Below are 24,887 nucleotides of genomic sequence, written 5' to 3' on the forward strand. Positions count from 1 at the left end.
CCGTCCTGTTTGCTTCTAGTCGAACAACGCCACTGCCGCGGCGTACATAAATTGACAGGGCGGCACTCGCAGCCGAGGTGACCAAGATTCTCACCTGGACGGAAAGCAAGGTTCCGGACATTTCGGCAATTCACATTCCGGGAGTGCTCAACTGGGAAGCGGACTTCCTCAGTCGGTCCTCACCCATCCCCGGCGAGTGGTCTCTACATCCAGAGGTCTTTGCGCAACTCTGTGACCTCTGGGGCATTCCGGATGTGGACCCTCAGGCTCTGGCCGTGGACGCCCTAGTGATTCCTTGGGCGGGTTTTGCCCTACTCCATCTGTTCCCTCCACTTCCGCTCCTTCCCAGGGTGCTGAGGAAGCTCAAAGCAGAGGACGTCCCCGCCATTCTGGTAGCTCCAGATTGGCCTCGAAGGTCGTGGTACGCCGACGTAGTCAGGCTCCTGGACGACTCTCCACTGCGCCTTCCGCTCCGTCCGGACCTGCTCTCTCAGGGTCCTCTTTGCCACCCCAATTTACAGTCGCTGCATTTGACGGCGTGGTGGTTGAGACCGCGGTTTTGAAGGCCAGCTGGTTCTCTTCCCAAGTCATTAACACCATGCTCTGGGCTCGTAAGCCCTCCTCCGCAAGAATTTACCACCGTACTTGGCGGTCTTATTTTCGTTGGTGTTAAGCTCAGGACTTCTCCCCGGTGACCTTCTCGGTCCCCCCGTCTTGTCTCTTTTTTTGCAGTCGGGTTGGAACTAGGGTTGTCTCTCAGTACTCTTAAAGGTCATGTTTCGGCCCTTACTGTTCTTTTTCAGCGGCCCCTGGCCTCTAATCCTCATGTCCGGTCCTTCCTGCAAGGAGTGGTGCATGCTGTTTCTCCTTATCGGTCACCTTTTTCCCTCTTGGGACTTGAATTTGGTTCTGGGTGCCCTCCAGGGTGCACCCTTTGAGCCTCTTAGAGAGGTGTCTCTCCGCCTCCTTTCTTGAAAAGTGGCGTTTCTTGTGGCTATCACCTCCATCCGGAGGGTGTCTGAATTGGCAGCTTTTTCCTGCCGTTCTCCGTTTCTGGTGATCCACCTGGACAAAATCGTTTTCCGGCAAGATCCTTCCTTTTTACCTAAGGTGGTCTCGGCCTTTCATCTCAATGAGGACATTGTCCTCCCGTCCTTTTGTCCTGTTCCTTCTCATTCTAAGGAGCGCTTACTACACAAGCTGGACGTAGTTCGAGCTGTTCGGTCTTATCTCTCCATCACTTCTTCTTTTTTTCAGTGTGATTCCTTTTTCGTCCTTACGGAAGGTCGTCGCAAGGGACTACCTGCTTCCAAAGCCACCACTTCTCGTGGATTCGGTCTGCCATTTCGGAAGCCTTCGCTGTAAGGGGAAGCTTCCTTCTTTCAGGGTTGTGGCTCATTCCACACGGCAGTGGACCGGCCGTCTGCCTGATTACTTATCTGCCCACCCAAGGGACAGCTTTGGTACGTCCCACGGTCTGTGTCCCCAATGGAGCCGATGGAGAAAAGGAGATTTTTTTTAACACTTAACGTAAAATCTCTTTCTCGAAGGATCCATTGGGGGACACAGCTCCCGACATTTTGTTTTTTTTTTCCTTTGGTTCTCTGTCCAAGGGTGTGTTCCGTTATGTTTTTTCTTCTGGTTCTCGGACAGTTTTTGGGTCTTTCTTTGACTTATTGGTCTCCTCCTATTGCTCTGGAATTTAAACTGAATAGCTCAGAGCCTGAAGGTGGGTATATCCTGCTGGGAGGAGCTGACTTTTTTTTTTTATTACCATAGTGTCACACCTCCTAGAGACAGCAAGATACACCCACGGTCTGTGTCCCCCAATGGATCCTTCGAGAAAGATTTTACGGTAAGTGTTTAAAAAATCTCCTTTTATTTTATATTGTAATATAACCATAATTGATTGCTCGCGTTTTCTTTTGCAAAGATATAATCATTGTTCTATCTCTATTAAAAACTTTATTTTTTATATTAAACTGTTTAGACTTTTTGCCAGGATATTTTTTTTATTTTTTTAAACATACACTGCTCAAAAAAATAAAGTGAATACTAAGATAATGCATCCTAGATCTGAATGAATGAACTAATTGTATGAAATAGAGCAAAGCTTGTCACAGTTCACCCTTTTGGCAGGCGCATGGACCTGGCATAGACTTCGCCCCAATAGTAGAAAGAAAGGAATGTCCAGCGCTTGACTCGGGAACGGGTACTTTATTGGTAAGCCAGGGTAGACATACAGGTACACAGAGATATGTGACTCATTTCGGCTTGTGTTACCAAGCCTTAGTCATACAATGAGATTATCTCAAAGGATCTCTTATGTATGGGATGGCCAGGTGGCGCACACCTGAACTAGGCTGTGCCCCAAGCCACACCCACACACAATTACATCAAGAACACGAGTGTACCGTCAGACAGAACAAATGCATAAAATACGATCATGTTCAGACACAAACATGTGAAAATCGCTGTGAATTTTCTCCACTGCAGAAAAAATATCAATAAAATCTAAATTTGTATAAAAAAAAAAGCACACCAAGTCTCAACTGCTGTAGTAATAATGATAGATGATCTACTATTTAAATGTACATGAATAAAATAGTTACATCAATAAACACGATTTGCCTATCACTATGGTTTGAGCACGAGATAAGGCGCTACGAAAATTGGAGGAAGCAACATATGGCATGGAAAGAGTAATATGAGAACATATAGATAGACACAAGAAGACCACAGAAGCTGTCAGATTAATAATGTAAAATGGTATCTAATCTTCTATTTAAACCTTGGGGAAATCTGGGATTTAATTTTAAAATCCAGAACACTTCTCAGCCCAGGATTTTTTTGCTTCAGGTTGCCCTCTCTTGGAGATAATCTGACCCTCTCTATGCCCTGTAACTGCAGGGAAGATGTGCCACCCCCATATGTTTCTGCAATGTGTTTAGATACCATAGATACATGGTGTGACTGAAAATGATTTACATCAGATGTTTTCTTATTCTTACCTTTAAATGGTTAACAGTACACCCCACATATTGGAGATTGCAGTCACGGCATGTAAACAGGTCGATCACCCCAAAGGTGTTGCAGTTGATATATTGTTTCATGTTGAAACTGCTGTTATTCTACATTATGAAAAACGAATAGAATTTAACATGTATCTGCAACAAGTACATCTGGCTGCCCCGCATTTATAAGAGCCCACATAATTAAGCCAAGTGGGTTTTCTCTCGGGGCGATCCAAAAAAAAGGCTGGGTGATAGCATCTGACCAAGGGTGGGGGCTCTTCTAGACACACACATGTGACCTGATTTTAGAGCTTCCCTAAAATTGAAAAAAAATCTGTGTAAAATGTATTTATCAATGAATTTCTTCACAGCTCTAAATTCAGTACTGTGTTGTGTTGAAAAGACAATGGGCATAGTGTCCTCCTCGCTCTTCATTTTAATACCTTTGGATCGAATGAGATCCTCACGTTTCTTCTATCTGGCGATACGGACAGCTTTCAAGATAATCCATTCAGGATATCCCCGTTGCCGTAATCGGTTGCTAACGGCAACTGCCTCCCTGGAAAAATCGCTTTCCAGGGTGCAGTTGCGTCGCGCCCAAATCATTTCCCACTCGGGTAGGTTCTCTCTATTACATGTTCGGGTTGGCATGAAGAATAGAATTAACAGATGTTTTCTTTCTATAAGATGTAGAAATAACTTTGCCACAATCTGTCACCCCGCAGATGGAAGTCGAGAAAATCGACCACCTTCAAATGATAGCTGTGAATCTAAGATTAAGGTCATTGGAGTTGAGAAACTCTGTAAACCCCTATATGGCCGCCACATCGGACCCCCAAATAAACAGGAGGGCAACCTGAAGCAAAAAATCCTGGACCGAGAAGTGTTCTGGATTTTAAAATTAAATACCAGATTTCCACAAGGTTTAAATAGAAGATTAGATACCATTTTACATTATTAATCTGACAGCTTCTGTGGTCTTTTTGTGTCTTATATGTTTTCATATTATTCTTTCCATGCCATATGTTGCTTCCTCCAATTTTCGTAGCACCTTCTCGTGTTTAAACGATAGTGATTGTGTTTATTGATGTATCTATTTTATTCATGTACATTTAAATAGAACATCATCGATCATTATTACTACAGCAGTTGAGACTTGGTGTGCTTTTTTTTTTTTTTTATACAAATTTAGATTTTATTGTAATTTTTTTCTGCAGTGGAGAAAATTCACTGCGGTTTTCACATGTTTGTGTGTGAACATGATCGTATTTTATGCATTTGTTCTGTCTGACAGTACAATCATGTGTTCTTGATGTAATTGTGTGTGGGTGTGGCTTGTGGGCACAGCCTAGTTCAGGTGTGCTTCACCTGGCCATCCCATACATAAGAGATCCTTTGAGATAATCTCATTGTATGACTAAGGCTTGGTAACGCAAGACAAAATGCATCACATATCTCCGTGTACCTGTAAGTCTACCCTGGCTTACTAATAAAGTACCAGTTCCCGAATCAAGCGCTGGACATTCATTTCTTTCTAAAATCGTATAAAATACTTTCGTCTTTACTTCCCTTTCGTCCCTACAATGCCTGGACATGCTCCTGATGAGGTGGCAGATGGTCTCCTGATTTATATCCTCCCAGACCTGGACTAAAGCATCCGCACTCTGTGGTGCAACGTTGGTGGACGGAGTGAAACATGATGTCCCACATGTGCTCAATCGGATTCAGGTCTGGGGAACGGGCGGGCCAGTCCATAGCATCCATGCCGTCCTCTTGCAGGAACTTGTGACACATTTCAGCCACATGAGATCTAGCATTGTCTTGCATTAGGATGAACCCAGGGCCTACCGCACCAGCATATGGTCTCACAAGGGGTCTGAGGATCTCATCTCTGTACCTAATGGCAGTCAGGCTACCTCTGGCAAGCATGGAGGGCTGTGCGGCCCCCAAAGAAATACTGACCCACCGCCAAATCGCTCATGCTGGAGGATTTTGCCGACAGCAGAACGTTCTCCACGGCGTCTCCACACTCTGTCATGTCTGTCACATGGGCTCAGTGTAAACCTGCTTTCATCTGTGAAGAGCACAGAGCGCCGGGGCGAATTTGCCAATATTGGTGTTCTCTGGCAAATGGCAAACGTTTTGCATGGTGTTGGGCTGTAAGCACAACTCCCACCTGTGGACGTCGGGCCCTCATACCACCTTCTGTTTCTGACCGTTTGAGTGGACACATGCACATTTGTGGCCTGCTGGAGGTAATTTTTCTGGACTCTGGCAGTGCTCCTCCTTGGCCAAAGGCAGAGGTAGCGGTCCTGCTGCTGGGTTGTTGCCCTCCTACTGCCTCCTCCACGTCTCCTGATGTACTGGCCTGTCTCCTGGTAGCGCCTCCATGTTCTGGACACTACGCTGACAGACACAGCAAACCTACTTGCCGAAGTTCGCATTGTTGTGCCATCCTGGATGAGCTGCACTACCTGAGCCACTTGTGTGTGTTGTAGACTCCGTATCATGCTACCACTAGAGTGGAAGCACCGCCAGCATTCAAAAGTGACCAAAACATCAGCCAGGAAGCATAGGAACTGAGAAGTGTCTGTGGTCATCACCTGCAGAACCACTCCTTTTATTGGGGGGTGTCTTGCTAATTTCCTATAATTTCCACTGGTTGTCTGTTCCATTTGCACAACAGCATGTGAAATTGAGTCAGTGTTGCTTCCTGAGTGGACAGTGTGATTTCACAGAAGTGTCATAGACTTGGAGTTACATTGTGTTGTTTAAGTGTTACCTTTATTTTTTTTAACAGTATATAAAGCGCAATGCTTTATACAACTAGATATATACTGTATAGAACATAAAATAAAAAATTAGAAACCAAATAACATAAATGGTCTCTTTTTCAGGATCCAGTTTTTGTGCATTCTATGTAATTTCCGCACATTCTACGAGGATGAGTGGAACAATCACCTGGAGACCAACCTTCACGGTCGACTTCTCAGCTATTTGGAAAAGAAGATTTATACCAATAAGGGGCTAGACTTCATTAAGGTATAATATAGAATCTCAATCTCCTGATCACATCTAATTCCAGGCAACAGTAATTTGCATGCAGCCTATTCATGGATGTGTATTAAAGGGGTACTCAGGTGGAAAATACATTTTCTAAAATCAACTGGTGCTGGTAAAACAAGACTTTTAAATAGAAGTAATTTACAAATCTAAGTACTGGAAGGATTATCAGCTGCTGTATGCTCCACAGGAAGTGGTATTTCTTTATGGAATTCTTCTCAGTCTGACCACAGTGCTCCCTGCTGACACCTCTGTCTGTATCAAGAACTGTCCAGAGCAGGAAAGGTTTGCTATGGGGATTTGTTCCTGATCTGGACAGTTCATGATATGGACAGAGGTGTCAGCAGAGAGCACTCTGGTCAAACAGAAAACAACTCAATAAAGAAATATAGCTTCCTGTGGAGCATACAGCAGCTAAGTACTGGAAAGATTAAGAGTTTTAAATAAAAGTAATTTACAAATCTGTTTAACTTCCTGGCACCAGTTGATTTGAGCAAAAAAAATTGTTTTCCTATAATTTCATTGCATAATGGGAGTTGTAGTTTTGCAACAGCTGGTAAACCACAGAATAGGAATGGTGATTTAATGGTCAAAAAAGAGAGACGAGCAGCAATTCAGGAAGAAGTATGCACGCTCGTGGCCTCCTAAGATAAGTGGAGAACAATAAAATAAATGGCAAGAAATTATCAGCAGTTAAAGGGGTACTCCGGTGGAAAACTTTTTTTTTTTATCAACTGGTGCCAGAAAGTTAAACAGGTTTGTAAAATTAAAAAAATATTTACCCTTCCAGTACTTCTTAGCAGCTGTATGCTACAGAGGAAATTATTTTATTTTTGAATTTCTTCTTGGTCTTGTCCACAGTGCTCTCAGCTGACACCTGATGCCCGTATCAGGAACTGTCCAGAGCAGGAGAAAATCCTCATAGCAAACCAATGCTGCTCTGGACAGTTCCTGACACGGACAGAGGTGTCGGCAGAGAGCACTGTGGTCAAGACAAAAAAGAAATTCAAAAGGAAAAGAATTTCCTCTGTATTATACAGCTGCTAAAAAGTACTGGAAGGGTAAAGATTTTTTATTTTAAGTAATTTTACAAATCTTTAACTTTCTGGCACCAGTTGATTTAAAAAAATAAAATAAAATGTCCACCAGAGTACTCCTTTAATCAGCAACATATTGAACACCTATGAAGGAACAAGAAAAACGGGCACAATGTAATGGCACATGGGGAAAATCGAAAAAAACTAAAATTTAAATGTGAGATGACATAAACAAGTTATTACTAATTTTCTATAACATAAACTAAAGGCAGCCTACACAGAGGTCGATGGAAGAAAACAATCATTGTAGTCAAAGAACTGCCCAGTACTGGTCTATAATGTCTTCCATGCTGCTGTTTCAGATCGTGTGCTCTACAGATAATGGGAAGCCTTTTCTGTGTGTGAGCACTGTAAGGGAGACCTCACAGCAACTAGTCTCTGGCCACTCGTTCAAGAAGAACTGTGTATATATATATATATATATATATATATATATATATAATGTGAAGGATGGACACTCATGTATGATACTGTATATTATAGGAGGGATGGACTCACTTATGTGAGATATTGTATATAATGGGAGGGGTGGACTCACTTATGGAAGATACTGTGTATATATAATGTGAGGGCTGGACTCACTTATGGGAGATACTGTATATAATGTGAGGGGTGGACTCACTTATGGGAGATACTGTATATAATGGGAGGGGTGGACTCGCTTATGGGAGGTACTGTATATATAATGTGAGGGGGTGGACTCACTTATGGGAGATACTGTATATATAATGTGAGGGGTGGAGTCACTTATGGGATATACTGTATATATAATGTGAGGGGTGGACTCACTTATGGGAGATACTGTATATAATGGGAGGGGTGGACTCGCATATGGGAGGTACTGTATATATAATGTGAGGGGGTGGACTCACTTATGGGAGATACTGTATATAATGTGAGGGGTGGGCTCACTTATGGGAGATACTGTATATAATGTGAGGGGTGGAGTCACTTATGGGAGTTACTGTATATATAATGTGAGGGGTGGGCTCACTTATGGGAGATACTGTATATATAATGTGAGGGGTGGGCTCACTTATGGGAGATACTGTATATAATGTGAGGGGTGGACTCACTTATGGGAGTTACTGTATATATAATGTGAGGGGTGGACTCGCTTATGGGAGATACTGTATATATAATGTGAGGGGTGGACTCACTTATGGGAGATACTGTAGGTGCTTGGAAATAAGATCACTTGCAGATCTTAGCTTCCTTCTTGGTCTTGTAATTTCATTGTTGAGGAGTGAAGTATAACAAACCCTCAGCTGTAAGTATCAGGTCTGTAGACATTTTTGCTCTGTTTACCCAAGAATGTTTCCATTTAAGAGCAAACTGGGACCTTGAGATTGGTGAAGAATTGATGTACAAATATCTATTAAAAAGCAGCAGAACTTTACTCTGTTTATTCTTTCAGCTTTATTTATTTAGGTTTTCCAGGCCCTTTTCCTCTAACATCTCTTTGCATCTTTGTTCCAGGCGTATGTGGAGAACGACTATAAGAAGGCAAAGTATCATCGCAAACAGGTTGAAGACCTCAACGACAAAATCCTCCAAATACATCAGAGTCAGGACCTCACCCTAGGTAGTGACAAATCTTCTTATGTCCTGGAGACCCCCCACCACCACTCCTCCAATGAACTTGGAGAAATTTTGTAGCAGATGGTGTACAACTGAGGTTGTTGACTATAGCAACCAATCACATGCTATGTAATTTTTTTTTGTAGCTGGCTTAAAAATAAAGCTATCTGGTTGCCGTGATCAACTGCTCTACATTCCCTATGCACCATTTTGGATTGATCTTCCCGATTGCTTCTCTTGCTGTCCCCCCCCCGGCAGTATGTAAGGTCTGTGACCTTATCAGGGGTGTGGAAATTTTATAAAAAAAACTACTTGTCCACGGGACTAAAATGGAGTAAAATCTACTTGTCCCTTATGACGATCCACTTGTCCGGGCCAATTTTCGCTTTTACGCTCTAATTTTTTCCTCCTCGCCCTATAATAGCCATAACTACCTACTATGATGATACCTTTTTAATTTTTCAATAACATATTCTCTGAACCAAAATATATATATATATATATAATATATATATATATTAAGGGAAGTGAAATTGAAATAGTAAAAGATAATTTTGCAGATTTGGTGGTTTTTCTTTTCTGCGTCATTTACCTTGTGGTTGAGGTAACATGTTAGTTTTACACTTTAGGCCGCCTGATTACAGCAATACCAGATTTGTATCGTTTACGTCATGTTTTACTAATTCTGAACTTTTTCTAATTTTTTTTAATTGCCATTTTTTAACCCCTGTAGCTTTATTATTTTCCGCATACCAGGCTGTATGAGGGCTCATTTTTTGCGCCATAATCTGTTTTTTTTCTGGGATATTATAAAAATGGCAAATCTGTGGTTTGGTATTTTTTTACATTTACCGTACGGGGATATATAATGTTATGTTTTAATAGGTTGTACAATTACGCACGAAGCGATACCAAATATGTTTATTTTTATTATGTTTGCATGTTTTTATATAGGAAAAGGGGGTGATTTGAACTTTTAACATGGAAGGGGTTAATGCAGCGGTCTTTAAACTGTGGCCCACCAGATGTTGCTAAACTACAACTCCCAGCATGCCCGGACAGCCAACGGCTGTCCTGGCATGCTGGGAATTGTAGTTTTGTAACATCTGGAGGGGCACAGTTTGAAGACCACTAGGTTAATGTGTGTCTTTCAAACTTTTATTAAAACTTTTTTTTACACTTTATTACACTTATAGGAGGAATCATTAGATTCCTCAGACAGATTAATAGAGTTCTATTGAACTCTATTAATCTGTGTGCTCTGTGATCCATTGATAGAGCCTAGTCCAGCCAGGATCTATCAATGACAGAGCCGTACAGCAGGGAACAGAGGTAAGCCCTCCGGCTACCTCTATAGTGGATCGCCCCCTTGCGATCGTGCTGCGGGGGGGGGGGGGGGCATCCACCCCACTAGCCCACCAGGGAGCATTCACATGTCCCTTTTAGACGCCGCTGTGACAGCGGCGATCTAAAGGGTTAATAGCCAGCCGCGGCGATCGCCGCATGCTGGCTATTAGCGGTGGCCCCCGGCTACTGAGAACAGCGGGGGGCTGCAGAGTATGGAGCAGGCAGGAATTCCGAGCCCGCTCCATACTCCCCTGTGAGCGCCGCAAGCATCTCCCCGTGCAGACATGCGGGGAGCGAAGGCAGAGGACGCAGGTCTGCGCGGGGAGAAATAAGCCACGCCCCCTCATCTCCCCCGACACGTCTGCAGAGCAGGGGAGAGAAGACATACACAGCTTCTCATCTCCCCTGCTCTGCTTCGGAGGACACAGGCTGCAGAGTATTGAGTTGGCAGGAGTCGGCAGCCCACTCCATACAGACTGCAGATCGCCGCCGCACTTGTCAGGTCCGGCCCTGCTTGCCCGAAGCCGGGCTAAGGGCTGGACAAATTCACCTGCCCGGCGCCCAAAACTGCTTGTCCCGGGCGTCGGGCGATAGGAATTCCACATCCCTGCTTATATAAGGATTTTTATTGGTAACTGACCTATGTTTTCTGAGTGGTGTTGCGGTCGAAGACATAGATTCTGAGGATCCTGTGGGGGCGCTGTGGCATCTAGTCTCGTGTCTGGAGGCTCTCCTAGGAGCCCATTCAGACTAGCATGGGCAGTCAACCTGGGGTCCATTGAATGGCTAATATTGTTGTGACATGCTTAGGATATTCACAGGCTAATGCATGTAAGTACATACATCAGTGTTTTCCAACTGGTGTGCCTCCAACTGTTTCAAAACTACAACTCCCAGCATGCCTGGACAGCCGTTGGCTGTCGGGGCATGCTGGGAGTTGTAGTTTTGCAACAGCTGGATGCACCCTGGTTAGGGAGATTTGAGTATGGGGGGAACAATGGAAGATTGCAACCAGCAACAGCAGGAGGCACCCTATTTGGGATCATTATATCATTATGACAAACATTAAAATGAAAAAAATCCCCTGTACAAATCTGTATAATAAATCTATAGGATCATTTATCATGATGGATGTATATAGAGATGAGCGAACTTACAGTAAATTCCATTCGTCACGAACTTCTCGGCTTGGCAGTTGATTACTTTTCCTGCATAAATTAATTCAGCTTTCAGGTGCTCTGGTGGGCTGGAAAATGTGGATACAGTCCTAGGAGAATCTTTCCTAGGACTGTATACACTTTTTCCAGCCCACCGGAGCACCTCAAAGCTGAACTAATTTATGCAGGAAAAGTCATAAACTGCCGAGCTGAGAAGTTTGTGACGAATCGAATTTACTGTAAGTTCGCTCATCTCTAGATGTATACTATAAAAAACAAACTACATTAAGTCCAACTTTTTGCACAAAAAAATAAACTCTAATAAACCTACGTTGATCAGAAATAATATATAAGGGCAGACTACATGATCAGGTGGCATCTTTCTGATCACAATTGTCCTGGCCATTTAGGAGTTAATTACCCAATTTTGTTTGTTCTTGCAGGACTGGGCATGGACAGTTTTGTGAAGAAAGTTGACCTCGCTCATTGTGATGCATGTGATGTATTTCTCCCTATGCATTCGTTAACCCTACAGGAGCATATTAAATCTCCCTCACACAGAAATAACAGCAAGGTGAGTCCTAAGTAGAACACTGGGGGTATATGTGTTTAGGCTACACATGGATAGGTATTGGCCCAGTAAACCCAGGATTTACTTGTAGTCAACGACTGGACGTACAGGGCTGCCATTAATGTGGCATTAAATTTAGAAGCCATGAGAGGAAACTGTCACTTAGTTTGTTGGGAATTACTGTATATAAATCAGTATGTAATGAGCTCCCCCTAGTGGTGACAGTTGTGTGAAGGGAAGCATGTGATCTGGAGCTCTGTAAAGAACTACAGTGGTCCCTCAACATACGATGGTAATCCGTTCCAAATGGACCATCGTTTGTTGAAACCAACGCATGTTGAGGGATCCGTGCAATGTAAAGTATCGGACAGTGGTCTACAACCTGCTTTGGCTGTCCGGGCATGCTGGGTGTTGTAGTTTTGCAACATCTGGAGGTCCGCAGGTTGAAGACCATTGTTAGAGGAAGTTGTACTCACCTGTCCCCGCTGCTCCCGACCGTCACCGCTGCCCTGGATATCGCCGTCACTTGCTGTCGCCACGTCCCCGGGGTGTCCCCGACGCTCCGGTAAGGCCTCTGCTTCGTCGCCGCCGCCATCACGTCGTTACGCACGCCGCTCCTATTGGATGACGGGACGGCGTGCGCAGCGACGTGATGACGACGATGGAGAGCGCCGACTATGCAGGGGATCCCGAAGAGGACGCGCCGGAGCCCCGAGGACAGGTAAGTGATCGTCAGCGGACCACACGGGGCACCATAAACGGCTATCCGGTGGCAACTGAAGCAGTCTGCGCTGCCAGATAGCCGTTTATGCGAAGGCCCCGACATACAAAAGCATTGTAAGTTAATGCTGCCTTCAACATGCGATGGCCTCCGAGAGGCCATCGCATGTTGAAATGATCGTATGTCGGGGCAATCGTAGGCCGGGGGGTCACTGTATTATGAATTGAACGTGCCCATAATTGTATGTGAAACTTTTAGTGCCGACAAACCGTTTATTGAATACTCGCTGACTTGTCTTCCTTCTGTCTTTCTAGGACATGACATTATATGCTAAAAAGAGAGCGTTTAAAACCGTGATGAGTGTTCTGAGAGACAAGCGTAATAAGCAAAGACTGGAGCAGTTCAGAAAAGTATAAATGTTACTGGTTCTCTATATAATATCCCTAAAGATGTATTCCTGGATAATCAAATGGTCACATTTAAATATGCTCTATTAATTCCCCACACCAATTTTAAGAGCTCTGCTTGCCGTCGTGAATGGAAACCTTCTTGTATACATGAAGAGGCCTAATACCTGTCCAGACCTAAGGTTGTTTTCAGACTGTGTTATGACGTTTTCCATCGGATATGCATGCACAGCATAACAGATGCCCATAGGTTTCCATTCTATGCAGTGTGTGTGTGTATACATACAGTGGGGCAAAAAAGTATCTAGTCAGCCACCAATTGTGCAAGTTCTCCCACTTAAAAAGATGAGGCCTGTAATTTTCATCATAGGTATACCTCAACTATGAGAGGAAAAAAATCCATAAAATCACATTTTCTGATTTTTTTTTTTAAATTTTTTTTTAAAGAATATATTTACAAATTATGGTGGGAAATAAGTATTTGGTCACCTACAAACAAGCAAGATTTCTGGTTCTCACAGACCTGTAACTTCTTTAACACCTTAAGGACCTTAAAGGGGTACTCCTGTGCAAATTTTTTTTTTTTTTTTTAAATCAACTGGTGCAAGAAAGTTAGATTTGTAATGAATTCTTTTAAAAAATCTTTACCCTTCCATTACCTTCCAGCAGCTATACGCTACAGAGGAAGTTATTTTCTTTGTTAATTTCTTTTTCTCGGTCGCTCTTCATTGGGGGACACCGAACTGATGGATATATGCTCTTGCCACTAGGAGGCGCTAACACTAGGAAAAAGAAAAGTTGGCTCCTCCCTGGCAGAATATACCCGCCCTCCTGCAGTTAGGTAACCAGTTTTTTCTAGTGTCACTTAGGAGGTAGACACACGTCTGGAGCTGCAGACCTGGTCTTTTTATTATTTTCTAGTTAGGGCTGTTTAGTTAGATTTCTTTACTCCTTTTATTTCCTTTTCAGGTGGGCCGACAGGAGCATGGCGCTGCCTGTTTCCCCATATGCGGCTAAGGGGCACGGGACATTGATGGATGTCAACCCCTTCCCGCCAATGGCCAGCGCTTGGAGGTTATACCCTGGGTCCGGGTTCACCACTGCCCCTGCTCGCACCGCTATCTGTAGCCTTGTATGACGCAGCGTGGCCATAAGCTGGTTGAATACGCCTGAGGTGAGTATAAGAAGCTGGCGTCTGCAGGTGAGTATGTATTCCCCCCCCCTCCCTCTCCTCTCCTCAAAAGAAAGGGGTCTTGGTCTTTTGTTGGTGTCTTTATATATGGGGGCTGTGTTTTTTCTGTACTGAGGGCAGCCGCCGGCACCTGCAGCGGCTCCCTCCAGTGGGTGTGAGGGGAATACGACTACTCATCTCTGGCCCACTCCGGCTGCGGTGTCCGCATCTGGAGTTCTAGTCTCTTGCTACTGGACAAGGTACAGATGGGACGCATGGCTGTCTCCTGTGCGTCCATGCCAGTAGGCCAGACAGTGGTCTGCATGGTTGCCTACACCACCTGTCATACACTAAAGTGCTGATGTATCTGCACCCGGGATTCTAGTTCCTCGCTACTGGTTATGGGGTTACCTCCTTGGCCAGGTCCCTCTCTGTATGCCTACTACTGTCTAAAGGCTGATATCTCTCTCTCTCCACTGTGTGTTTCCGTTTGCGGGACCCTACATGGCCACGGTTTCCTTGCCACGTGGCTAGACTGTCCGCTTGGTGTTCTAATTAGGGATCGACCGTTTATCGGTACGGCCGATATTATCGGCTGATCACGATTTTGGGCATTATCGGTATCGGCAATTACCGATAATGCCCCGCACCGCGTCGCACCCCTCACCGTAGTGCTGGGCGGTATACCGGTATGAACCGAATACCGTTATATTTTTTTCTCCCACGGTATGGATTTTTGCCCATACCGCTATACCGGTCGGGCCCCTCCCCCACCCTCCGAGTCAATAAAAAAAAATTCAACTTACCCGTAATGGGGGTGGTCCGGGCCATCCATCCTTTGTGTAGTGTCCGGCGGCATTCCGGGTGGAGGGTGAACCGGTCCGGGCTGTACTTCTTCTCCGGGGGTCCTCTTCTCCACTGCGGGCAGGCTCCGGCCTAGTACGCTGCATAGACGCCGCTACGCCGTGACGTCAGGTGCGTCGCTGCGCACGGGCGTCACTGCGCAGCGGCGTCTATGCCGCGTTACTAGGCCGGAGCCTGCCCGCAGTGGAATAGAGGACCCCCGGAGAAGAAGTACAGCCCGGACCGGTTCACCCTCAACCCGGAATGCCGCCGGACACTACAGGAAGGATGGATGGCCCGGACCACCCTGACAGGTAGGGGGAGAGAAGCGGGTGGCGGCGGCCTTTGGCACCGCAAAAGCCACTGCAGTGCATTGATTTAAAGCGCCCGCTTTAAATCAATGATCTGCAGCGGTGTCGCGGGGGAATAAATAGCCGATAACTTATACCAGAATTTCGGTATAAGTTATCGGCTATCGCCCCTAACCTCCACCGATTATCGGTATCGGCCCTAAAAAAGCGATATCGGTCGATCCCTAGTTCTAATCCACCTGGTCACCTTCCCCATTCAGTTGCTATGGCAGCTGTTGTTTGGTGTCTCTCTTCCAGGTGCGGTCCCGCGCAGTGTGTACATTTGGGTTCTGGGGACCTTTTTTCTTCTTGCGGCAACAGTAACATCGCTCTGTTTTCCTTCTTGAGTTGCACTGTTGGTCGGCTGGGGCAGTTCACCCTTTCTGCTGGCCCCTTGGAGGTCTGTGTTTTCTCAGTGTCTGCAGTCTTGCTACGTCACTGTTTTTTCGTGAGGTCCCCAGGTCTGTGTTCCCACATATGCTGGGACCGATTTGTCGGAGTAGAGCTCTCCTTCCTTTGGCTTGGTTCGTTCCAGCGGTTCTGTGGCGGGTGTGCACCCCTGCTCTGACATGGGGCCTGCGGGGGCGTCTGTCGGTTTCAGCCCCTCCATGTTCCTCCGGGTGTTCCTTCACGGGTCCCTGTTCGGAGAGCCTCAGGTGCCTACTGGTCACTGTTTGGAATGGCCCTCAGCACGTCTTGTATTTGTTGCCCAGCTTCAGTGGGCGGGGTTTCTGATCCTTCTTGGGTCGCAAGGTGGCTCCTCCATGCGGCGAGGGCTGCCGCTGGAGCCTGGGGGTTTCGTTCACCCTGTCTTGACTTGGACCTGGGTGTTCGTCGTGGGTCTGTTTTTTTTAAGTTGTCGTCCGACCACCCTTGTTTTCCCTCCTCTGAGGGGCCTATTTTATTTTTGCTGAAGTGCATTTCTCAGGGTTTTCCTACCTAGGCTTGTGTACTTCAGTCCATTTCACAGCCTAGTACTCTCCCTAGTGGGGGCGTGTCCTTCTTCCTTTGGTCTGTGTCGGTCGTACTGCATTGACACCACAGTTCTGGAGTACGCCTTCCTATGCCCAGACCCTGGGAGTCCCAACTAGGTCCTCATTGATTCTCCCTCCATTCCAGTTCTGTCGGGACCTTCTTAAGGCTGCTCTGGTCTACCGGACGATTGTGATCTATCACTGTTGGTCCCCTTGTTGGAACTCTGTCCTTCGACGCTGCGGTGTACCTTCTTTGCAGGCGGTTTTCCGATTCCTTGAGTCTTGGTGATGTAAAATCTCTCTCGTAGCTTTCATTGGGGGACACCGCACCCACCCATTTCTTCTGCGTTCTGTTTCTTGGGTTCTCCGGGATTCCTTTCGGGGTCCTTCGGACGTAATTGCTCGTTGGTTTCTCCTACTGCTTTGTGACAAAACTGGTTACCTCACTGCAGGAGGGCGGGTATATCCTGTCAGGGAGGAGCCGACTTTTCTTTTTCCTAGTGGCAAGAGCATATACCCATCAGTTCGGTGTCCCCCCAATGAAAGCTACGAGAGAGATTTTACGGTGAGTACAAAAAAATCTCCTTTTTGTCTTGTCCACAGTGCTCTCTGTTGACACCTGATGCCCGTATCGGGAACTGTCGAGAACAGGAGAATATCCCCATAGCAAACCTATGCTGCTCTGGATAGTTCCTGATACGGGCATCTGGTGTCAGCAGAGAGCACTGTGGACAAGACAAAGAAATTCAAAAAGCCCCCGAGGAAGGCGGCGGAGGCAGGTGAGGGGACCTCCGTTGGCCGTTATGGATGATAGGATCCCGCGGCAGTGCTGCGGAAGATCTGTTCATCAACTTTAGTGACCGCACTTCCACAACCTCAGTCACCCTCCAAACTCCACTATGACCAAGACCAAATAGCTGTTGAAGGACACCAGAAACAAAATTGTAGACCTGCACCAGGATGGGAAGACTTTATCTGCTGTAAGCAAGCAATTTGTTGTGAAGAAATCAATTGTGGGAACAATTATTAGAAAATTGAAGACCTACAAGACCACTGATAATCTCGCTCGATCTGGGGCTCCATGCAAGATCTTACCCCATGGTGTCAAAATGATCACAAGAACTGTGAGCAAAAATCCCAGAACCACACGGGGAGGACCTAGTAAATGACCTGCAGAGAGCTGGGACCAAAGTAACAAAGGCTACCATCAGTATCACACTACGCTGCCAGGGACTCAAATCATACAGTGCCAGACATGTCCCCCTGCTTAAGCCAGTACATGTCCGGGTCAGTCTGAAGTTTGCTAGAGCACATTTGGATGATCCAGAAGAGTATTGGGAGAATGTCATATGGTCAGATGACACTAAAGTAGAACTTTTTGGTAAAAACTCAACTTGTCGTCTTTGGGGGAGAAAGAATGCATCCAAAGAACACCATACCTACTGTGAAGCATGGGGGTGGAAACATCATGCTTTGTGGCTGTTTTTCTGCTATGGGACCAGCACGACTGATCAGTGTAAAGGAAAGAATGAATGGGACCATGTATTGTGAGATTTTGAGTGAAAACCTCCTATCAGCAAGGGCATTGAAGATGAAACGTGGCTTGGTCTTTCAGCATGACAATGATCCCAAACACTGCCCAGAGTGGCTTTGTAAGAAGCATTTCAAGGTCGTGGAGTGGCCTAGCCAGTCTCCAGATCTCAACCCCATAGAAAACCTTTGGAGGGAGTTGAAAGTCTGTGTTGCCCAGCGATAGCCCCAAAACATCACTTCACTAGAGGAGATCTGCATGGAGGAATTAGCCAAAATACCAGCAACAGTGTGTGAAAACCTTATGAAGACTTAAAGAAAATGTTTGACCTCTGTCATTGCCAACAAAGGGTATATAACAAAGCATTGAGATGAACTTTTGTTATTGACCAAATACTTATTTACCACCATAATTAGCTAATTCTTTAAAAATCAGACAATGTGATTTTATGGATTTTTTTTTTTTTCCATTATGTCTCTCATAATGAAAAGTGTGAATGGGAGTGCGGAATCCCATAGAAGTCTATTGGGCTTTCATTTACAGCGGAATTCTGCATGTGGAAATGATGCTGTGTGAATAGACCCTTATAGAGGGGAACAGTGAAATGTTTACCTGCTGATATTAGTAAAGACGACCGCACTTCTCTAGTACATATGGTCTTAGACATTTGTACGTCCAGATGTCCTAATTGACCTCCTGTTTGTGTCTTTACAGCTCACCAAAATTGACTCCTAAATGTAGAAGCCAGAAATAATTTCCTGTAATTTTATCTTTGCTTTTTTAGGGTGAAAACCCCTTCATATGTTATGATGAGAACATCACAAGCAATTTAGCACCAGAAGGCAAAGATTCGGAGGAGATGGCATGCATTACACTCTCTGACTCTGAAGGAGAGGAGGAGGAGGATGATTTACAGGTATAGTCTACACACATAATAAAATTATTTACGCAAGTTAAAGCATTTCACTAATGTACTTATTCTTAGGTTAATGTTGTTTTCTCGGTCGGCTCCTTTGGGGAACACAGTAATTGTGGGTATATCTTGCTGACACTAGGCAACATAAAAAGAAAGTCTGCCCCTCCTGGCAGGATATACCCCGCCTACTGGCTCTGAGCTGATCAGTTTTAGCTGAGTGTCAGTAGGAGGCAGACACAGGTCTGGAGTTCTGCAGACTTGGTCTTTTTCTTATTTTTTAGTTAGGGATGTTTAGTTAAATAAAAATTTCCCTCCTTTTATTTTCCGTTTTCAGGTGGGGGCTCAGGAGCGTGCCGCTACCTGTTCCCCCTTTTGCGATGAAGGGGCACAGTACATAGAGTATGTGCTGTTAACCCCCTTCTCGCCAACTGCCAGCTCCAGGGGTTGTACCTAGGGTCCAGGTCCCCCCCCCCCCCCCCCCCCACAGTCCCTGCTCGTCTTGATGGCGCAGCATGGCATGATGCAGGTGACACGCTGGTTGAAGACAACTTTAGGGGAGTATTGGCAGTCGGGTGAGTATTTCCCTCCCTATCTCCCTTCTTTCTTCTGGTGATCTTTATTCTTTGGGGGCCAGGTTTCTCTACAGGTCTCCTGTGGGAGGTTGCATTGTCTATACAGGGACTGGTGTGGTGCTTTATCACTGAGGCAGCCCTTGGAGGAGTAATTGCCTGTCTTTCCTTAGTTCGCACAGCTTCAGCACCGCCACTCTGGCAGTACTTCTGTCTCGGGGCGTGTCTGCCCAGCACTTAGCTCTCCTGCACTTGCCGCATTATTGTCCGCCAATTCCTTACTGTCAATTACGTTAATTTCAATAACTTTGGGGACAGTCCTCTCTGCGGTTGCGGGAGTGTGGCACGCCACATAGTTCTGTCTTGGCTCCAGCCTTCTATGACTGGCTTGAACTCTACTCATTATTCAATTAGAGCGCTCTCTCGGCACAGCGCTCCCACCTCTTCTACTCCTCCTCCTCATTCTACTATGAGCTTCTAGCGCATGCACCAGGGGTCACCCCTGTCGTGCTAATAAACCCCAATTATGAATCACTATTTTTAAAGAGTACCTCTCATCAAAAAAACTTTTTATATTTTATAGTTCAATATCTCTAGATTAATTTTCTAATTGGGTTCTATTAAAAAATGTATGCTTTTATGTGTTTTTTGTGATTAAACTTTTGTCCACTAGGGGTCTCCCTAGGAGTCCTATTTTATTTATTTTTTAATTTTTTTTTTAGTGATTTCGGACTCACGCCGGCCTGGGGGCCGAGTCCGAAATCTCATACTCAGCGCAGATCCCCGCCTGTCAATTAGACGGGCGGGAGCGAGCGCTATGTGCTCATCACTGCAGGGCGCGCTCCTGACTCTGCCGGCCAGCAGTGCTGACAAGGAAAGTCAGCGCCTGCTGGCTGAGAGTCAGTTAAGCACTGCTCTGCAAGATTTTCCGCCATATATGTTATGTATATATGCATACAGCATAGAGGAAGAAGGGCGGAAGCCGCCCGGCGAGGCCTCGGATGACGTCGTGCCTGCCGGGCCCCGCCCACTTCCTCTTTTCTCATGCTCCTCTGAGCTACCGAAGATGAACATAAAAAGGTAATTCTAAGTGGTTTTTAATTCAAATAAATGCTAGGGATAGATAGAGTTAGAGATGGGGACAGATGGGGAGGGGGATTAGGGAAAGTTTAGTTGATAATAGGTACTCTTTAATATAACATGGCAATGAGCCCCCATTTTGTCCCTATTTTCAGAAGGCCTAAAGAGGAGTTCATTGAAAGTCCATCTCTAGAAATTCTAGAAATGTGTATTCATGCCATTCATTGAAAAGGTATATCTCTTCTAAGGAACATGTAAAGAAACTAAGGGTCAAAAACAATGGTTTATTAAGTTCTTTACCAAACAATGACAAGTCTTCAAGGAAGTTCCTGGAGAGTTAAAAACTCATTGTCTGTACACAATGAGTTGTCTGTTCTGTACACCTGGATACGTGTGTGTGTGTGTGTGTGTGTGTGTGTGTGTGCGCTTACAATGAGTTGCATATTTGCATTCTATTTATCTGTATCTGGCCATTTATTTGAGATGCCCGAGAAGTTTCAGTAGGTATTGTCTTTCCTCAGACTATCTGTAAATCAACAAGTCCCTGAGAAAATGTCAATATACAATGATTAGTTTTAGCCAGACCAAAGGGTGACTTAAAGGCTAAAATTCATGTTTCTCTATCGGCTCCATTAGGGGACACAGACTGTGGGTGTATGCTGCTGTCTCTAGGAGGTGTGTGACACTATGGCAACAAAAACAGTTGGCTCCTCCCAGCAGGATATACCCACCTTCAAGCTCTGAGCTAATCAGTTTAAGCTTAGTGTCTAAAGGAGGTGGACATGGTCTGGTTTGCTCCAGACCAGGTCTTCTGTTTTTTGTTTGCCTAGTTAGGGACGTGTTGGTTTTTTATTCCTTTTCTATTGTTTTCAGGTGGGGACTGTTAACCCCAACCCCCCCCCCCTTGCCAACGGTCAGCGCTTGGGTGGTACCTCATGGGTCCGGGTCCCCCTATTTACCTGCTCGCCTTGCTCACGCATAGCAGCCAGGCGTGATGCAGGTAACTAAATCTGACTGAAGACTTCACTGAAGACTCCTTTCGATAAGTTCTTCTGACTGAGGTAAGTACTCCCCCCCCCCCCCCTCTCAACCTCTGGAGACCCCCTGTTTTGGCCCACCTACACTTTATGGGCTAGCCTATGCAAGGGCTGTACTTTATTCTGGGGGAGCAGTGGCACCTGAGGGGGCATTTTTTATGGGGCACTACATTTATGTGTGTGTGTGCTTGGTGCACTTCCCTTATGCGTGTGTGCTTGTGCTACCATGTCAGCGCCTTATATGCAGCTGTCAGCCGCAGTGCTGTATTGGGCCGGACGCTCTCAGCGCCTGTTTACTTTCGTTTTGTCGGTAACGCCTTATATGCGGCTGATAGCGCCGGCTAGCCTTACTTTCTCTTTCTCTGGCAGTCTCTGCCGGCTCTTTGTCTGCCCGCTCTCTTCCCCCGGGCGCATAAACGGCCGTCAGGTGCACTCGGGACAAGGAGCGGGCGCAATGACAGTTCTTTACGGCCGTCTATAGCTCCGCCCACAGGGCTAGGAGCTCTCAGAGGCGCGAAGCAGCCTCCAATCAGCGCCGTGGGCGTGATTTTCAGTTAGAAGGGGTCAGTTAGTGAGTGCCTTGCTTCAGGCACGCCCCTCTCTTCCAATTTGCTGGCCTGTTCTCTCTTTCTAACTGCTCAGAGTGAGTTCCCCTCTCTGCAGCTGACAGGGGACACAGACTAGGGTGAGAAAATTCCTATCTCCTTTTTTCTTTCTACATTATGTCCATATCCAGAGCTGTTCCTTCCTCTAAACAGAAACCTGGAACCTCCCTGACTTACTATCTCTGTAAGCACTGTAATACCAAGATGTCTGGCTCTGCTGAGCCCACTTGCACTGCCTGATCCACTGCTTCCCCAGACCCCCTGTTACCCCCTGATGTCCCTTCGGTCCCGGTGGGTTCAGCCGCTCCACCAGCCTGGGTTTCTTCCCTGTCCCAGTATATGGCTGACTTGACCAAAGTCTCCCGTTCGGTGGCTGACTCCTCCCGGGAAGTGGTGTCCGACTTGAAGGGGTGTTCCCTGCGCAGGACCTCTGGAAGGGCCCATTCCTCGTCTCCACATACTTCACGCTCTCACAAGCGTCCTAGGGGTGCCTCGTCTGACTCTTCCATTGAGTCTTCAGATAGACGTGAGCGTTCCCCTCGTGGGTCCCGCCTCCCCCCCCCCCCCCCCCCCGGTCATCTAGGCACAAACGTCGTTCCTCTAGAGGACATTCCTCTAGAGGACGTTCTCGGAGTCGCCGCTCTGCCACGCCAGAGCCGCGTACTCGGTCAGGCTCGCCCCCCCTCCAGGACTGCCTCTACTCATTCTCATTCCCCTGGTGAACTGGTGGACGAGGCTTCCGAGCCGGCATCTGACTCAGGGGACCACCCGGACTCAATTGCAGATGCCGCTTCCAAAAGGTCTCTCGCCGAGCTTCCCTTTACGGGCGACCGTCTTTTTGGCAAATGCCTTGATGAAATTATCTCTGAGGCAACGGGAGGTAAGAGTTCCTTGTTACCTCAAAATACGGCTCGCCCTACTTCCCAAAGGAAGCCCTTTTCCTTTTGGTCCTCTGGCTCCAGCAAAGGGTCCGGGCAGGCGCCCTCGCGGGACAGGAAGGCTCCCTCGTTCCGGCCACGCCCGTCTTGGAAGTCGGACTCCAACCGGTCCGGCCGCTTTGCACCCAAATAAGGCAACCGCAAGCCCACTTCCGCGGTTTCTTCTCGGGTGGGAGGTCGTCTCTTGTTTTTTCGAGACATTTGGACCTCTCACATTCAGGACTCTTGTGTCAGGGATGTGGTGTCAAACGGTTACCAGATTGAATTCGTCTCCCTTCCGAGGGATCGCTTTTTTTGCTCCCGGGACCCCCGGTCTCCTCCTCCTGGCGAAGCAATTTTGAGCGGCTCTCCAGTTTCTGCTTCTTCAGGGGGTTATTGTTCCGTTCCTCCAGGGGAACGGTTTCGGGGTTTCTATATAAATCTTTTTGTGGTTCCCAAGAAGGACGGTTCTGAGAGTCCAATTTTGGACCGCAAGCGTCTCAATAATCACCTTCTCATCCGCCACTTCCGAATGGAATCTTTCCATTCGGTGGTGGCGTCCCTGGAACAAGGGGAGTTCCTTTCATCAGTGGACATCAAGGATGCCTACCTCCATGTGCCAATATTCCCAGGCCATCATCGGTACCTCCGCTTTGCGGTTCCGAAGGGGCACATTCAATTTGTAGCTCTCCCCTTCGGTCTAGCCACGGCTCCTCAGGTCTTTACAAAGATCCTTGCGCCAGTGATGGGCCTGTTACGGTCGAGGGGAATCTCGGTGATACCCTATCTGGACCACCTTCTCATCAAGGCTCCAACCAGAGCCCAGACTCTGGAGAATCTGGACGTCACTCTCCACACTCTGGATCGCTTCGGGTGGATGGTCAACCGGGACAAGTCAGTCCTCTGCCCTACCCAGTCTCTAACCTTCCTGGAACTTCAATTCGACACGGCCTCTGCCCGGATTTGTCTTCCGCCGGACAAACGTCTGGCGCTCCGGTCGGGGGTCCGCTCCCTTCGGTCCCGGGTATCAGTCTCCATCCGCACTTGTATGGAAGTCCTGGGTCGGATGGTGGCAACTATGGAGGCCGTACCCTTTGCCCAGTTTCATTACCGCCCCCTTCAACTGGTGATTCTTTCCCGATGGAACAGGTCTCCTCTGTCCCTCGATCGTCAGATTGTTCTCCCTCGCAGGGTCAGTCAGTCTCTGCTCTGGTGACTCCGCTCCCCCCCCTTCTTCTCCAAGGGCAGTCATTTCTTCCCCTTCACTGGCAGGTAGTTACAATGGATGCCAGCCTGTCGGGCTGGGGCGGCATGTTCAGGGATTGGACGGTTCAGGGACTCTGGTCTCCCCAGGAGACCCTTCTTCCGATAAACATATTAGAATTACGGGAGATTCTTCTTTTGTCGTCTTCATTGGGAGTCCCATCTTCAGTCCCTTCCTGTCCACGTCCAGTCGGACAACGCCACAGCCGTGGCGTACATAAATCGACAGCTCGCAGCTCGGCAGCCATGGCCGAGGTGACCAAGATTCTCACCTGGGCGGAGAGCAAGGTTCCGGCCATTTCGGCGATTCACATTCCGGGGGTGCTCAACTGGGAAGCGGACTTCCTCAGTCGGTCCTCACCCGACCCCGGCAAGTGGTCTCTACATCCGGAGGTCTTCGCGCAGCTCTGCAACCTCTGGGGCATTCTGGACGTGGACCTCTTCGCGTCCTGGCACAATCGGAAGATCCTTCCTTTTGTGTCCAAGTCCCGAGACCCTCAGGCTCTGGCCGTGGACGCCCTAGTGATTCCTTGGGCGGGGTTTGCCCTACCCTATCTGTTCCCTCCTCTTCCGCTCCTTCCCAGGTTGCTGAGGAAGCTCAAGGCAGAGGACGTCCCCGCCATTCTGGTAGCTCCAGATTGGCCCCCGAAGTTCGTGGTACGCCGACGTAGTC

General features: G+C 46.9%; 1 protein-coding gene across 2 annotated transcripts in view; it reads left to right on the forward strand.

Annotated features, from left to right (window-relative positions):
- The window catches only part of LOC130367884 (A-kinase anchor protein 8-like), a 92,988-nt gene that overhangs the window by 36,144 nt on the left and 31,957 nt on the right, over positions 1-24,887 (forward strand). For both annotated transcript variants that reach the window (XM_056570843.1, XM_056570842.1), the window contains exons 8-12: positions 5,912-6,056; positions 8,654-8,759; positions 11,703-11,833; positions 12,866-12,961; positions 18,612-18,743. In XM_056570843.1, coding sequence (XP_056426818.1) covers positions 5,912-6,056; positions 8,654-8,759; positions 11,703-11,833; positions 12,866-12,961; positions 18,612-18,743 — 610 coding nt within the window. The remainder of the gene's footprint in view (positions 1-5,911; positions 6,057-8,653; positions 8,760-11,702; positions 11,834-12,865; positions 12,962-18,611; positions 18,744-24,887) is intronic.

This window comes from Hyla sarda, chromosome 4, assembly GCF_029499605.1.
Source record: "Hyla sarda isolate aHylSar1 chromosome 4, aHylSar1.hap1, whole genome shotgun sequence".
NCBI classification, from domain to species: Eukaryota; Metazoa; Chordata; class Amphibia; order Anura; family Hylidae; genus Hyla; species Hyla sarda.